Raw genomic sequence first — 16,120 nt, 5'->3', positions numbered from 1 at the left:
CCACAAGCTACAGCTTTAGTGAAACTAGGGGCATGAGAAACCCATAAACCCCAACTCACATGTAAGTGAGGCCCAAAGCACCTGAGTCCAGCAGATACAGCAGTGAGCTGGGGAGGAACAGGGTGCAGAGGGGCCCAGAAGTGGAAGACTGCAGAAATCACTGCTTCTAAAAGGAAGATGAGTAAGTCAGAGAGTGAGCTGTAGCCTGAATGAACCAGGAGAGTTCAAGTTTAGAGGCAGGTGGCCCCTTTAAGCCAGCTGAGTTCTGTGAGGCAAAAGGGCAGTGGATCCAGAGAAGGGTCATATTTTATTTTATTTTTTATTATTTTTTAAAAGATTTATTTATTTGAGAGAGAGATAAAGAAAACGCACAGCAGGAGGGGCAGGGAGAGGGAGAGAAAATCCCAAGTCAACTCCATGCTAAGTCCAGAGCCCAACACAGGGCTCAAGCTCAGGACCTGACCTGAAACCAAGAGTCAGACACTTAACCAACTGTGCCATCCAGGCACCCCAAGAAAGGTTGTATTTTAAAGGAATAATCCTTTTCCATAAAAACAGAGAAACAGAGAGAACTACCCTGGCCTCTCTCCCAATTTCCACCAAAACCTCCTATTAAGTGCTGATCCAGGAAAATTCAACCAATTTGAATATTTAAAAAAAAAAAACAGTTAAAGGAATAAAAAAAATAGTGTCCATACAAAGATGCTCCAAGAATGAAAAGGAAAAGGAATACTAATGTCCTCTTATGTATAAGGAAAATTCACCACAAAAAATATTCCCATAAAACAGGGGCGCCTGGGTGCCTCACTCGTTAGGCGTCTGCCTTCGGCTCAGGTCAGGATCCCAGGGTCTTGGGATCGAGCCCCACATCAGGCTCCCTGATCAGCGGGGAGCCTGCTTCTCCCTCTCCCACTCCCCCTGCTTGTGTTCCCTCTCTTGCTGTGTCTCTCTCAGTCAAATAAATAAAATCTTTAAAAAAAAAAATTTCCATAAAACAGATAAAAATCCTAATACAAAATTACAGCATGAATTAAAAAAAAAAACAACTTTAAAAAGTAATTCCAGTTATGAAGGCGGACCAAAAAGCAAAAATACAAGAGCAGAAGAAGAAATGGTCAGGCAAAGTGACAGCAAGACATGAGGGTGACACGTGATGTGAGAACTGACAGACCTCAGGAAAGAACTAGAAGGAAAATACAAGGCTACTTCAGAAACAAAGACTGAACGACAAGCAATACACAGGAGAACAGACTCCAGACAAAGTACAGGAAGAGATATAAAAATTAAAGTAAGAAAAAGTCAACAAAATCCAGCAGAAATACTCAAAGAGATATTCAAAGAACCAAAAAACCAAAATGGAACAGATTGCAGAGGAGGCCCAACACATGTACAACCGGCCTCCTAAAGAAGAAACGGAAACGAATGAATAGAATAAAGCTCTGCAGTTATAATTTAGGAAAACCTTCCCAAAATAGGGGAAGACCCGATTTCATGAATTGAAAAGGCACACCATGTACTAGAGAACAGTGACCCAGAATGGTAAGTCCCAAGACACAGGACGGTAAAATCACTGGGCTTTAAAGGTACCATGATAAATCTTTGGATAGCTACATGCAAAGCCCAAGCCATCAACGAAGGACGGAGAATCAGGCTGCTATCTGATTTCTCCACAGCAGCATTTAAAGAGAGAAGATAGTGGGGCAACACCTACAGGGTCATCAGGGAAAGAAAGTTGGAGCCAAAGATTAACCTAGAGCCATGTTGTTCTTTAAATATAAAGATTATAGGGCACCTGGGTGGCTCAACTGGTTAAGCTTCTGCCTTCAGCTCAGGTCATGATCCTGGGGTCCTGGGATCGAGCACTGCATCGGGCTCGGGGAGTCTGCTTCTCCCTCTTATTCTGCCCCTCTCTCTGGCTTGTTCTCTCTCAAATGAATACACAGAATCTTTTTAAAAAAAGAAATACATATAAAGATTACACGCCAACAGCTTTGAAGTATGACTTCGGCAAGATTGCTCCTCTGAGGAAAACCGAGGAATCAACTTCATTCAACCAAGTGGTGCTTGAAAGAACTGTAATAAGAGGACTGAATATATTCAGCTGAATATATTCAACTGTAATAAGAGGGCTGAATATATTCCCCCATGAAAGGGTAGGAATAAAGATGACAGATGGAATGAAAATGTTATCTAGCCAGACAACATGGAAACGATACAACTACCCAAAACTTGGTAGGCAAGGGGAAAGGAGGTTGAAAGTGGAACGAGCTCTGTGCTTACCTCATCTTTAATGGCAAGAGGTAAGAGCTAAAAATCCAACAGTAGAAGTTTAAGCATATTTAAAGTACAAAGGCAGCAATAAGAAGGATAACACTGCCCTATTTTACTGAATCTAGTAAGATGCATCACTATGTGATGTGCCCACTAAAAAAACTTAAAGTGCTGCCAATGAAACAATGTCACTCTGCTTTCTTATCACGCAGAATTTTTGTCTTGGAAAAAAAATGGTTTAGTCAGATTTTTAAAATCACCTAACCAAGGGGCACCTGGTCGGAAGAGCATGCGCCTCTCAATCTCAAGGGTTTTCCCACACAGGGTCACCTCCTGTAGCATCACGTGTGGGCCACGCAGCATTTCTCAAAAGTGCTTCACTTGTCTCCAGAATGCTCTCCCAAGCTGCTGATACTGCTTCAGGTTTTCGCGTGCCTAACTAGGCAATGGCAACTGTCGTGAGGACCACCTGACCAAGACCTGCTGGGGCGATTAGGGCAGAAAGAAGATATGACTTATCACTCAGTACAGTGTCAGCTGAAATGGGGCAGTGGCAAGAGAAAGGGAAACAAGTTAAGTTTATTGTTCATAGAAGAGAAACAATACTGTCTAAAGAAAGAAGAAACTAAGAGTATTATATAAAGGTGTAAATATAAATGTAGCCACCAGAACAAAAATACAAGCTTTCCCAAATATCAGAGGGACTTTCTTTTTTTTCTTAAACACAGTGAAAGAATAAAGAATATAGCCCTCCCACGTGTGCGAAGACACATCTCGGTACATACACACAATACGACGGAAAGACCAAAGACACCTGTGATATCAATATATACAAATAGGCTTAAGTCACTTATCTTTACGAAGTAAAAGATTTTTGATTTAGATCCCAAGCAAAACCCAACTCTACCCTATTTTTTACTTTTTTTAGATTTTTATTTATTTTATTTGACAGAGAGAGAGAGAGCGAGGGAGGGAACACAAGAACGGGGAGTGGGAGAGGGAGAAGCAGGCTTCCCGCCGAGCAGGGAGCCCGATGCGGGGCTCGATCCCAGGACCTTGGGATCATGACCAGAGCCAAAGGCAGACACTTAATGACTGAGCCACCCAGGCGCCCCTAGACTTTCTTCTTAAGAGCTGATGAAACATTGAAAACAAAATTGACAAACTTTTAGCTAGATTCATCAAGAAAAAAAGAGAGAGGACTCAAATAAATAAAATCAGAAATGAAGGGGGAGAAAATGATTGATACCACAGAAATACAAAGGATTATATGAGAACACCATGGAAAATTATATGCCAACAAATTGGACAACCTAGAAGAAATGGACAAATTCCTAGAAACATATAACCTTCCAAAATTGAATCAGGAAGAAATAGAAAATTTGAAAAGACAGATTACCAGTAATGAAATTGAATCAGTAATCAAAAAACCCTCAAAAAACAGAAGTCTAGGACCAGATGGCTTCACAGGCAAATTCTACCAAATATTTAAAGAAGAGTTAATATCTATTCTTCTTCTTCTTTAAGATTTAAAAAAATGTATTTACTTCAGAGAGAAAGAGAGAGCACAGAGGGGGAGGGAGAAGCAGACCCCCCTGAACAGGGAGCCCAGTGTGGGGCTTGATCCCAGGACTCTGGGATCATGACCCGAGCCAAAGACAGACGCCTAACCAACTGAGCCACCCAGGCACCCCAATACCCATTCTTCTTAAACTATTCCAAAAAACAGAAGAAGGAAAGCTTCCAAATTGATTCTATGAGGTCAGCGTTACCCTGATACCAAAAGCAGATAAAGATGCCACAACATGTGTGTGATGAACATAGGTGCAATAATTCTCAACAGAATATTAGCAAACCAAATCTAACAATCTATTTAAAAAAATCATTGTGGGGGGTGTGACAGGGAAAAAATAATTCACCACAATCAAGTGGGATTTATTCCCAGGATGCAAGGGTGGTCAGTATTCACAAATTAATCAACATGAGACATCATACTAACAAGAGAAAGGACAAAAACCATATGATCATCTCAATAGATGCAGAAAAAGCATTTGACAAAGTACAACATCCATTCATGATAAAAACTCTCAACAAAATAGGTTTAGAGGGAATAGATCTCAACATAATAAAGTCCATTATGAAAAACCCACAGCTGACATCATACTCAATGGGGAAAACTGACAGCTTTTCTTCTACAATCAGGAACAAGATAAGGATGTCCACTCTCACCACCTTCATTCAACATGGTACTGGAAGTCGTAGCCACAACAATCAGAAAAGAAAAAGAAATAAAAGGCATCCAAACGGGTAAGGAACGAAGCAAAACTCTATTTGCAGATGACATGAGACTATATATAGAAAACCCTAAAGATTCCACCAAAAAACTACTAGAACTAATAAATGAATTCAGTAAAGTCACAGGCTATACAGAAATTAATATACAGAAATCTGTTGCATTTGTACACACTAATAATGAAGTAGCAGAAAGAGGCATTAAAACAATCTCATTTACAATTGCACCAAAAGGAATAAAATACCTAGGAGTAAACTTAACCAAGGAGGTAAAAGACTGGTACTCTGAAGATTATAAAATATTGATGAAAAAAATGAAAGATGACACAAATGGAAAGATATTCCATGCTCATGGACTGGAAGGACCAATACTGTTCAAACATCCATACTACCCAAAGCAACTTACATATTTAATGCAATCCTTATCAAAATACCAATAGCATTTTTCACAGACCTAGAACAAACAGTATTAAAAGGAGTATGGAACCGGGATGCCTGGGTGGCTCAGTCAGTTAAGCGTCTGCCTTCGGCTCCGGTCTTGATCTCAGGGTCCTGGGATCGAGTCCCGCATCGGGGTTCCTGCTCAGCGGGGCGCCTGCTTCTCCTTCTGCCCGTCGCTCTCCCTTGCTTGTGCCTTCTCTCCCTCTCTCCCTGACAAATAAATAAATAAAATGTTTTTAAAAATGTGCATGGAACCACCAAAGACCCCGAATAGCCAAAGCAATCTTGAGAAAGAAGAACAAATTTGGCGGTACCACAATCCCAGATTTCAAGAAATACAACAAAGCTGTTGTCATCAAAACATTATGGAAACTGACATGAAACAGACACATAAATCAATGGAGCAGACCAGTCCAGAAACAAACCCATGCTTATACCGTCGATTAATCTCCAACAAAGGAGGCAAGAGTATGCAATGGGGAAAAGAATCTCTTTTCTTGTCTAGGGAAACCTGGACAGCTACATGCAAAAGAATGAAACTGGACCACTTTCTTACACCATACGCAAAAATAAACTCAAAATGGATTAAAGACCGAGCTGTTAGACATGGAGCCATAAAATTCCTAGGACAGAGCACAGGCAGTCCTTTCTTTGACCTCAGCTGTAGAAACATTATTTCTCGATACGTCTTCTCTGGCAAAGGAAACAAAAGCAAAAATACATATGTGATTTTGGAATTTGACAAATTGATTCTGAAGTTCATATGCCAAAATAAACAAGCGAAGACCTATAGGAAAACTCCGACAAGGAGGGAAAAAAGAGGAAGGACTGGAAGTTCTTCAGATATTAAAACATCCTATGAAGTTGATACTTAAAACAATGCAGCCTTTGGAAAACACAAAAACCAGAAAACAAAAACAATGCAGTCCTAGCGGCTGAACAAACAGGGCAATGGGACTAAAAGTATCACAGCGATCATAAAGTCCCTGCATGGCCAATGAAGGCAGGATCCCCAGTTAGTAAAGTAAAATTGGTCTTCTTTTTTTGTTGTTTTTAAAGATTTTATTTATTTATTTGACAGAGAGAGGGACAGCGAGAGCAGGAACACAAGCAGGGGGAGTGGGAGAGGGAGAAGCAGGCTTCCCGCCAAGCAGGGAGCCCGATGCGGGGCTCGATCCCAGGACCCTGGGACCATGACCTGAGCTGAAGGCAGACGCTGAACGCCTGAGCCACCCAGGCGCCCCAGTAAAATCAGTCTTCTAAGGTGTTGGGCAACTGGAATAGAGGCTGGGTTCACATGTCAGAACATGCCCCAGGATAAACTCCAAATGTAAAATAATAAACCCCATAAACATTTAGAACAAAACACGGCGGATTCCTTTATAACCTCAGAGTTGGGAAAGTTTTCTTAATTATGTACGAAATCCGTCCAGAAGCCATAAAAGAAGAGTACTTTTGACTCCTTGAAAAAGCCTGACTGCTCCAATGTCCTCCCCCAAAATCCCAACAGCAAAGCCAAAATGGAAGGGACAACTTGGGGCAAGTTTTGTCCGGCTCGGATCCCAAAGGTCCGATTTTTCCGAACCTCTAAAGGGCTCCCAGGAATCAAGAAGACAACCAATGACACAAAAGAAAAGGGGCCAAAGCCAGTTCATACACATGCAAAACATGCCCCTTAATATGTAAGCAAGAGTGAGGATCTTTTTGTCAGTAAGAGAAATGCACATCGAAACACTCAGTATGGCACCCCCCATCTGTCCGATTGGCAAAAATCCAAAACTTGGACAGCACATTCTCCTGGCCAGGCTGTGAGGGGACAGGCACCCTGCGCAGGGCTGCTAGGCATGCTAAATGGTTCGACTCCAGTGGTGGAGGGCAAGTGAACGTCTATCAAAATTACACAACCGCTTACCCTCTCACCATGTAACACCACTGTGAATTTATCTGTAGATAAGTGTCATTCGTACAGGTCACAGGTTGTTTTCAATTGCCACCGAATGAAAACAACCCAAGGTCTTTTTTGAAGGGACTGATTAAATACACAAAAACACACTGATACCGTGTAAACATCGGCTCTCAGTGGGCAGGGATGAAGGCTGTTTTACTCATTGTTGCATCCCTTGCGGCCAGCACAGGCCCTTGCACATAGCAGAGGCCCAATGTATATTTTCTGAACAAATGAGTAAATTATCCCTAAACTGCCCACAAAGCCAAGATCAGATAGGGTAACTAACCCAGGAGAATGCCATTTGCAAACTGCAAACCACAGGCGGGTGCTGATTACAACGGTTAGGAAGTGTAATTGACATGTCCCGCCTCACCATCTGAGGGTACAAAACAAGGTCACATACCTTTGACTTTTCATATTGAAATACCCGACTCTTTCCTGGCCCCCTGAGAGGAAAGGTGACCTTCCCCAAGCTGCAGGACTAGTAAGCACAGGAGACAGGATTTGCACGCAGGTAAATCTGCCCCCAAGTCGCAGACCTCTCCTCTTTCCCTGAGGCCATCGCTCCCTGCCAGGGTCACTCCAGCTCTGCACTGGAGGAGGGACTGAGGACCAGGCTGCCTGGGGTTGGCTTCTCAGGAGCAGGGTGTAGTCAACCCCCCTGAGCTTTATGTGCAGTTCAGGCAGCACAAGCTACCATGAATCCGGACTCCTACACATTTGCTGTCTTTGGCATGTGCACACACACGCTTACCGGGATGGTTGGGTATGGAGGAGATTTCTGTGCTGGTCATTTGCTGTGCCCAGCAATCACACAGGCACAGGTAGCAGCGAGAAATCTTCATCAGATAAGATCATGGCTGGCAAATGAAATGCCCACAGAAAAGGTTTTTATAAGGTCCAGCCTGAGTTAAAGAGTCCTGAGTTCACTCTCTTTGCAACAAAAGTTCCCAGCTTGCTTCACTTTTTCCTTTTTTACTGTATTACAGATTACAGATTAATTGGCAACACACGAGAGCACCAACCCTGCCCTGCACGATAGGCACACACGGCACTGACCATACTGGGAATGCTTAGTCTGAACGGTCCTTGCTAACTGCATATGGCCTGAGCAAGGGACCTGGCCGCCACCTCCTACACACCTGCTCTGTGATCTTGGTGTCTGACCTCTCTCTCGTCAGTTCTGAGCCTCAATCTCTTCATCTGTAAAATAAAGAGCTTGGAAAAGACAATCTCTAAGGACCGTTCTAGAAAGACCTTCCAAATCTAGTTTCTCCGGCACTAGTTCTGTTCATTCCATCAGAGGTGGCCCTCGCTGACCTCTCCAGACAGGGTATTTCAGGGCTACCTGCCCCTTGGTGCCAGGCCAAGAGCCACAGTCAGATAATAAGGCCAGAAGGATGACAATTCACAGATAAGAGAGTTCCTGATTACAACCTGATTACAAAAATCTTGGAGAGAAACCCATCAAGTCCTAGGCATCACACACAGTCCCCTGATCGTTCATTCAACAAATGCTTGAACACCCATTATGTGCCATGCCCCCCTCCAAGATCTGGAAATAGACAGCAGTGAACAAAGCCGATCTTCTTTTGCTTCCTGGAGCTGAAATTCTAGTGGGAGAAAATTAATACGTAAAGAAATACATCAGGTGGATGACAATGTGCTATGTGGAAAAATGCAGCCAGGAGCTTGGACTGGGAGGCCCAGGGGTGGGGGTGCTACTTCACACAGACCAGTAAGGATGGCCTCTCTGAAAAGTTGACATTTGTGCAGAGAGCTGAAGAAAGTGAGAGGACCAGTCCTAGGGCTAGCTGGGGGAAGTGTGTCCCAGGAGGGAAATCGGTGAGTGCAAAGGTCCTGGGGCATGTGTGCCTGAGGTGTTGCTGGAATAGCCGAGTAAGTAAAGTGGGAGGAAGAAGGTACCAGGAGAGGAAGTCAGAGAGATAATGAGGAGACCAGGTCATAGGGAGCCTTAAGGGCCCTGGCAGAATTTGTCTCTCTGACTGGGAGGGCTGCCATTGGGAGCTTTTGAGGAGGAAAGGGCTCCAGTGTGCCGTATGTCTTAAAGAGATCTTGGGGATCTGGCTGCCTTTGAGACTAAACCACGGGGCATGTGTGGCAACAAGAAAGCAGTTATGCGGCTCTTGGAACAGTCCAGAGGAGAGGGGGGTGGAGGGCTGGGAAATTAGGGGGAGAGCCCCTCTTGGAACATCTTTCTGACACCTCTCTCCTTCCCATGTCAGCCCCCATGACCACAGCCCAGCTCAGACTCTGTCCTCTGCCTCAGGCCTACCACCCCCCACCTCTTCCCTGGCTTCCTGCCTCGGCCCCAAGCAGGTCTCCACACCCCCAGCCACCCAGGCCTTCCCCTGCAGCTCCTGCCCCTCCCCAGGCCCACAACTTCCAGAGGCTGACCTCTGCCAGATTGCTCAAGCCATCGGGCTCTGGGAATTCCAGATTTCTGCAATATGCTCTTTCCTTTCCCTTAAAACATCCCTCCAGCCTCCCCTCCCCAGCAACCTCTTAACCATAATATGTGGGAAGAGCTGCCCCTTGCCAAGAACACACCACACGTCAGGCACCCTGCCAAGCACTGATCACTCTTACGTCTTCACGTCTACCACTACAGCCCCATTTCACACTTGAGAAAATGAAGGTCCAGAGAGGAAAGGCGACCTTCCCACTGCAGCAGGGCTAATAAGCATGGAAGGCAGGATTTGCACCCAGGGATGTCTGCTCCGAGTCCTTGGACGGTCCTTCCTCCCTGAGTCTCTCCTGACCTAGGTGAGCAGAGCAGGCCACCTCCAGGAAGCTGCCTGGATTTCAACACAACTCCCACTGTGGGCTGTGGCCTGGATCCCCACTACACACATTGTCACTCGTGGCTACCTTCCAAACGAGTGGGCATGTGAGCAGCACTTACCCCAAACCCCGGGCCTCGTCCACAGCCTAGACTATGGGCAGACCCTCAGGGCCCCGGGTGAGTCCCACTGGGAATGCCCAGGGTGCATTTGGCCATGGAGGATACTGGAAGCAGAGGAACGTGGGCACTTAGCCACACGCCACCCACTCTCCCGAGGTGTAAATGACAGTAACTTAGGGAGGGCACCATCAGTGTGTGAGGACCGAGGCACGAAGGAAAACCATCCTGATGCTCCAGGTGCCCTTGAACATGATGGTAAAAACGTGAAAGGAAAACCAACTCCATCGCTCAAACCCACCAGGCTCTGGGATTTCCATGTTTCTGCAGTACGTGCTTCCCACTTCCCAAGACGTCCCGCATCCCCTCCCCTGCCCAGCAGCCTCCTAACCAGAAGAGTTGAGAAGAGCTGCCATTTGCTACGGAGTCCACCAAAATGCTGTTCCCTGCTGCGTGGGTGATGGGTGATTAGAGTCCTGGCTTCATGCCTTTGCATATTGTCTCCATATTTCCACAATCGAGGGGTTGTGTGTGTGTCCAGTCACCACCCTGCAGGGACACCTGCTTTACTCTGCCCCGAAGATGGTGTGAGGTCACTAAAGCACGTGACATATATTCTTCTCGGTCCCTTCCCCATGCTTCCATGTTGCCGGGGACCTGCCAGACGGGGCGGTTGCAGACACGGAGCGATGTTTACCCAGAGCCGCATGCGCACAGAGGGAGATCCTATTACACGTACTGTTCTACACCTTGCTTTATTTTTCACTTAAAAACATGCTAGGCCCCTACCATACACATTTCCTAAAACTCATCAAACTGTATGCGTGTGACGATGTGTAAATTGTACCGGGATAAACCTGCTTGAAAGCATACACTATGCCCTCATTTCATGTCCATAAATACAGCTCTGTACCCTAATTTTTCAGGGCAACAGTGAATCTCATATGGCAGTTCCATCCTTCACTTTGCCTATTTCCTGTCCTGACTCCTGGAACTGTGGTTTCCATCTTTCTGCTTTTACGGACAACACCGTGGTGAATATCTTAGCACTCACATCTTTGAGCACATCCTTAATTACTTCTGTAGGACTGGTTCTTAGAAATGAGCCTCTTGGGTCAAAGGAAACGGAATTTAAAGTTGTAGGTACGGATCATTATCTTGTCTCCTGAAAGGTTTTTAAAACTCCACGTTCTCTGGGCACCTGGGTGGCTCAGTCAGTTAAGCATCTGACTTTGGCTCAGGTCATGGTCTCAGGGTCCTAGGATCGAACCCTGCTTCTCTCCCTCCCTCTGCTCCTCCCCCCGCTGAAGTACGTGCACTCTCTCTCTCTAATAAATAAGTAATCTTAAAAAAAATAAAGGGGGTGCCTGGGTGGTTCAGTTGTTAACCGTCTGCCTTCGGCTCAGGTCATGATCCCAAGGACCTGGGATGGAGCCCCACATCGGGCTCCCTGCTCCGCGGGAAGCCTGCTTCCCCCTCTCCCACTCCCCCTGCTTGTGTTCCCTCTCTCGCTGTGTCTCTCTGTCAAATAAATAAATAAAATCTTAAAAAAAATGAAATAAAAATAAAAAGTTCATATTCTTGGGGCGCCTGGGTGGCTCAGTCGTTAAGCATCTGCCTTTGGCTCAGGTCATGATCCCAGGGTCCTGGGATGGAGCCCCACGTCGGGCTCCCTGCTCTGAGAGAAGCCTGCTTCTCCCTCTCCCGCTCCCCCTGCTTGTGTTCCCTCTCTCGCTGTGTCTCTCTCTGTCAAATAAATAAATAAAATCTTTAAAAAAAAAAAAAAGTCCATATTCTTTCCAGTGTCAGGACTCGCCCACCTTCCCATTACCCTAGGCATGGGGAGGGGAAGGGTGAGCTGCTTGAGCTGACATTTCTGAAAGGCTCCCCGTCAGGCATGGAGCTCCTGCTTAATAGTAACAATAGTATACATTTCCTGAGGGCTTACTCTGCACAGACACTGGTCAAAGTGGTTTTCGTGGAGTAACTCATTTAATCCTCCCGATAAGCCCTGCTCTTATAAACTACAGTTTAAGAGTTGAGGGAACCGAGGCACAGCTGGGATTCCAACGCTCCTTGTCAAGTGGAAGGAGTCTCCCTGTAGCCCAGCCACGTTCACCTGGGACTGCTCTGGAGCCGGAGGCTCAAACTCACCGCAATAAAGAAAAGGCACTTAACCCTGAGCCTCAGTTTCCTCATCTGTAAAATGCGAAGAATAGCACTGGATGGTAGAGGGGGTTCTTATTATTTTTAAATATTTTATTTATTTATTTTGAGAGAGAGCACGAGCGGGGGTGGGGGGTGGGGGGACAGAGGGGGAAGGAGAGGCAGACTCCTTGCCGAGTGGAGAGCCGGATGTGGGGCTCGATCCCAGGCTGGCAGGATCATGACCTGAGCCAAGGCAGACAGATGCTCAACCGAGCGTGCCACCCAGGCGCCCCTGCAGAGGGGGTTAAATAATAAAGTGTCTGGCACCTAGTAAGGGCTCAATCCATGGCCCACCCCCCAACTCAGGAGGCTGCCTTGGAGACCCGATGGGAAGGTGCAAATGAAGACCTCAGACAACTGGAGAGTTGGTGGGGGCAGGGACCTTTCTGGGCTCTGTGTCTGCATCTGGGACGAGGGTTTCTGCTCTTTCAAATCAAGTCTGTTGGGTGAATGCGAAGACCACTTCTCCTGCTTCACTCTCATGCGCCTGTTCACCTAGCTCCCCGTCTGCCAATTCAGACTTTGCACAGGTCTGACTTCCAGAAAGTGCGGTGGGTTCCTGCTGGAGAGTGCGGGCACAGGGCAGAGTGTGCGGGCACCAGCCAGAAGGGAAGGGGCTCTTCTAGTCCTGTGGCCAACGCAGCTTCCACTGGAAGCTTCTGGATCCACTGAGGTCTGTCCAGAGGGAAAACAAGACAGGAGAGGAAGGGACTCTCACTCACTGAGTAAGATGGGTGCAGCTTCCTGAGGTCTACTAGAAATGGGGGCACCAAGAGGAGGGAGATCCGCAAGGGCATGCGGTTGATGCCAGAAGAGCCAACTTTGCGTGCATCCCTGCCACTCATCAGCTGACTGAACCTGAACAAGGCACTTTCCCCTCCCTCGGGAGTCTGTCCGTTGGGGGAGGGAGGGGCTGGTAACACCTGCTACCTCCCAGGGAAGCAGGGAGGACTCCAGGGGATGAGGCTTGCAAACAGCACTGGGAGCTGGGGGCCTGAGGACCAGAACCTTTTCTCTCCACTGAGCTTTTCCACCTCCCTCTACATGAAGATCAAAGCCAGTTCATAAGGGGTCAGCCGGGCCCTTCCCTTTTCCCTCCTGTCCTCACCAGCTCAGAAGTTCCCTCGACCAGTGCCAGACACCCCCACCTCCTGCATCCTCTGGGACCTCAACCTAGGGACCTGCCTCTCCTCTGGGACTCAGCCGCTCCGTCTTCTGGCTCCTTCCTGTCAGCTCATAAATGCAGCCAAGTCTCCTTTATCGAAAAGCACCCACACAAAGTAAAGTAAAAAGAAAAAATGGGCTCTTTCCAAAACACACACCAGCAGCAGCAAAAATAAAAGCCAAACGATAATCTGGAAGGTCTTTGCCACCAAGAGACCAGACAAGAGGCAAATACCTCGCTGATGAGCTCAAACAAATGAATCAGAAACTCACATTTTGTGGTCATTTCACAAGGTACATATATACGCCAAATCACTCTGTGCACCTTCAGCTTACACCGTGCTGCGTGTCAGTCATAGCTCAATAAAACCGGGGGTGGGAACCACACAAAGATCCTAGACGTGCATACTCTTTGTTTTTTGTTGTTTTTTTTTTTACACTTGATCTTAGCCAAAAGGCCGAGAAGCGATTTTGTTTTTTCTTTTTAAAGATTTTATTTATTTGACACAGAGAGAGAGAGACAGTGAGAGCAGGAACACAAGCAGGGGGAGTGGGAGAGGGAGAAGCAGGCCTCCCGCAGAGCGGGGAACCCGACGCGGGGCTCAATCCCAGGACCCTGGGACCACGACCTGAGCCTAAGGCAGACGCTTAACGACTGAGCCACCCAGGCGCCCCCGTTCATACTCTTTGATTCACCAATTTCATTTCTAGGAAATAACAAGAAATGCACACTCGCAGCCTGAGGAAGTACAAAACGGTACAGGCCCTCTGGAGAGCCAGCTGGCTGTAGGTAGAGCCCTTCTAGAGGTTCAAATGCAGTGACAACCAGGTGATGCTCTTTCCAGGAAAAATCGGGCAATGTATACGTGCAAAAGTTCAACGTAACGTTATCCCAAAGAGCCTAAATTTCCAATGTGTTCCCTTAACTAACATGATAAAACACAGGTAAACATTGAAAAAATATAAAAAAAGGTTTGAGAGAGGTGAGGAATTTGAAAATTTCTATAGACAAGATATATTCAAATATGTTAAAAAGTATTTTTTAAAAAGTTCAGCAAAAATGGCGAAATTTAACAATAGGATTCTCCGAGTGGTGCAAATATGGCATCTCCCCCCTACTTCCTACAGTTAATTCATTCCAAGCAACATTCAGGGAGCACTGATTATGTGCTGGGCTGAGCACTGAGGTTTCAGGTAAGGTTCCTTTCCTCTAGAAGTTTCCAGTCTGGAGAGGAGTGGCACAATGAAAACACAGGGCATTTAGCAGAAGTTGTGAGCTCACCTAGGAGATCCGAAGGTTGGGAGAAGTGCATTCCAGAGGCACAGCAGGTGCAGAGCTTGGGTGAGCAGGTGGCTGGTAGAGCCCTACAGCCCACCTGCCTGGACGGAGGGCCAGGAGGGGCAGCGGCCGGTGGGGAGGGAGGCGGTGGGGAGGAAAGAGCTGTTTCCACATTTCAAGTTTCCCTTTCTCATCTGTCCCTACTTCCAGTCCTGTCGCAAATGTCCCGGGCAGCCACCTTCTCTTAGTCTGCCCCCTGTCCCAGTTTGGACCTTTAACCTAGGCAGCTAGAAGAGCTTCTGTCGGAACAAGGAAAGGAGACATTTTTCAGAATTTCTATTTGGGAGTTTGTCCTCTAGACATTTTTCAGAATTTGTTTGGGAGTCTGTCCTCTGGTAGCGAGCTGTCAGAAGATTCCATCTCGCCTCTCCCTTTCTTTTGTATTTGGGCCCACCTGGGGGAGTCCCCCTTAGGGGATCTCTGTGCGGGAACACAGAGCGCAGACGTAGGTGTGGAGGGTAGAGTCCTGGCGAACCTGAGCCCTGCTTCTGCCGGCCCCCAAGGGGCCTGCGAGGGGCAGGCAATCACTCAGCATCTCGGGGAGACGAGACGCAAAGGGTGTCCTTCTGAGGGAGGGGTGGATGCAGGGGAGACGGCTTTTAACCCTCTCAGAGCCAGAGGCTCAGCTGAGTCTGCCCAGGAGGTGGGACCGTCTATTCCAGGGTGTCAGATGAGGAAACTGAGGCAAGCGCCCCCGCCCCCCAGCAGCGAAGGGCAGTGGACTCAGGGACTCCTGCCAGAGCCCCTCCCAAGCACATCACAGCTCCCACTCAGGGGTTCCCATCTGGCTAGGAGGGAGGGAGCGAAGCGAGCCGGAAGGACGGGTCGTCGGCGGGTCGGGATCCCTGAGAAGGGGAAGGGGCGCTCCGACACAGGCCCTTCCCTCCACCTGCAGGGCCCTCCCCCCGCCTCGGCACTTCCGAAGCCAAGGCACCCTCCCGCCCCCCTCGACCGGGGCCAACGCCTCCCGCCCCCGGCAGTCTCCCCTCCAGCCGGCCGCTCCCCGGCGCTCTCCCAGCCGCACCCCCTCGGGGGCCAGGAGCGAGCGCGGCGGGGCGGCCAGGCCTCCCGAGACCATTCCGCGCCCCGGACCGGAGGGGCGCGCCTCGCCCCCGGGCCTCCCGCCCCCACGACCCTCTCCGCCGGCGCGGGACCCGGGCCCGGGCGGGGCTGCTCCTCCCCTCGCCGGCCAGGCGCCGGTGCAGCCGCCGCGCTCAACTTCGGGGCGCAGCTGGCCGCGGACCGCCGCGCCCAGTCGGTGCGCACGCAGATGTCCCTCCGGAACAGGTGGCCCGGGCGGCGGCCCAGCCCTCCCCGCCCCCTCCGCAGCCCACCCCCGCCCCCGCCTTCTCGCGGCGCCCCTACTCGCTCCCGAGACGCCCCCAGGGCCGCACCCGGGAGCCCCCACCCGCCGCCCCCTGCGCGCGGTCCCCGGTACCTCCGGCTCCGGCGGCGGCGGCGGACGAGCTGGCCCCCGGGGCCGGCGGGCGGCGCGGCGGCGGGAGGCAGTGCCCCGAGTCCGGCGGCGGGAGCG

General features: G+C 48.6%; 1 protein-coding gene across 1 annotated transcript in view; it reads right to left on the bottom strand.

The window, feature by feature from the left end:
- A4GALT (alpha 1,4-galactosyltransferase (P1PK blood group)) overlaps nt 1–15,496 on the bottom strand; it is a 28,377-nt gene extending 12,881 nt beyond the window's left edge. Inside the window, exons 1-3 of the mRNA XM_025881929.2 lie at nt 14,981–15,496; nt 14,530–14,825; nt 2,532–2,751 (exon numbers count right to left, since the gene is read on the bottom strand). Of these exons, the coding sequence (XP_025737714.2) occupies nt 2,532–2,634 (103 nt within the window). The 5' untranslated portion in view covers nt 2,635–2,751; nt 14,530–14,825; nt 14,981–15,496. The remainder of the gene's footprint in view (nt 1–2,531; nt 2,752–14,529; nt 14,826–14,980) is intronic.
- Between the last annotated feature and the right edge of the window lie 624 nt (nt 15,497–16,120).

The sequence above is a fragment of the Callorhinus ursinus genome, unplaced genomic scaffold (assembly GCF_003265705.2).
Source record: "Callorhinus ursinus isolate GAN/ISIS: 27379988/994484 unplaced genomic scaffold, GSC_fseal_2.0 scaffold48, whole genome shotgun sequence".
Taxonomy (NCBI): domain Eukaryota; kingdom Metazoa; phylum Chordata; class Mammalia; order Carnivora; family Otariidae; genus Callorhinus; species Callorhinus ursinus.
The sequence above is the reverse complement of the archived record's forward strand: the minus strand, read 5'-3'. Positions and strand labels throughout refer to the sequence as shown.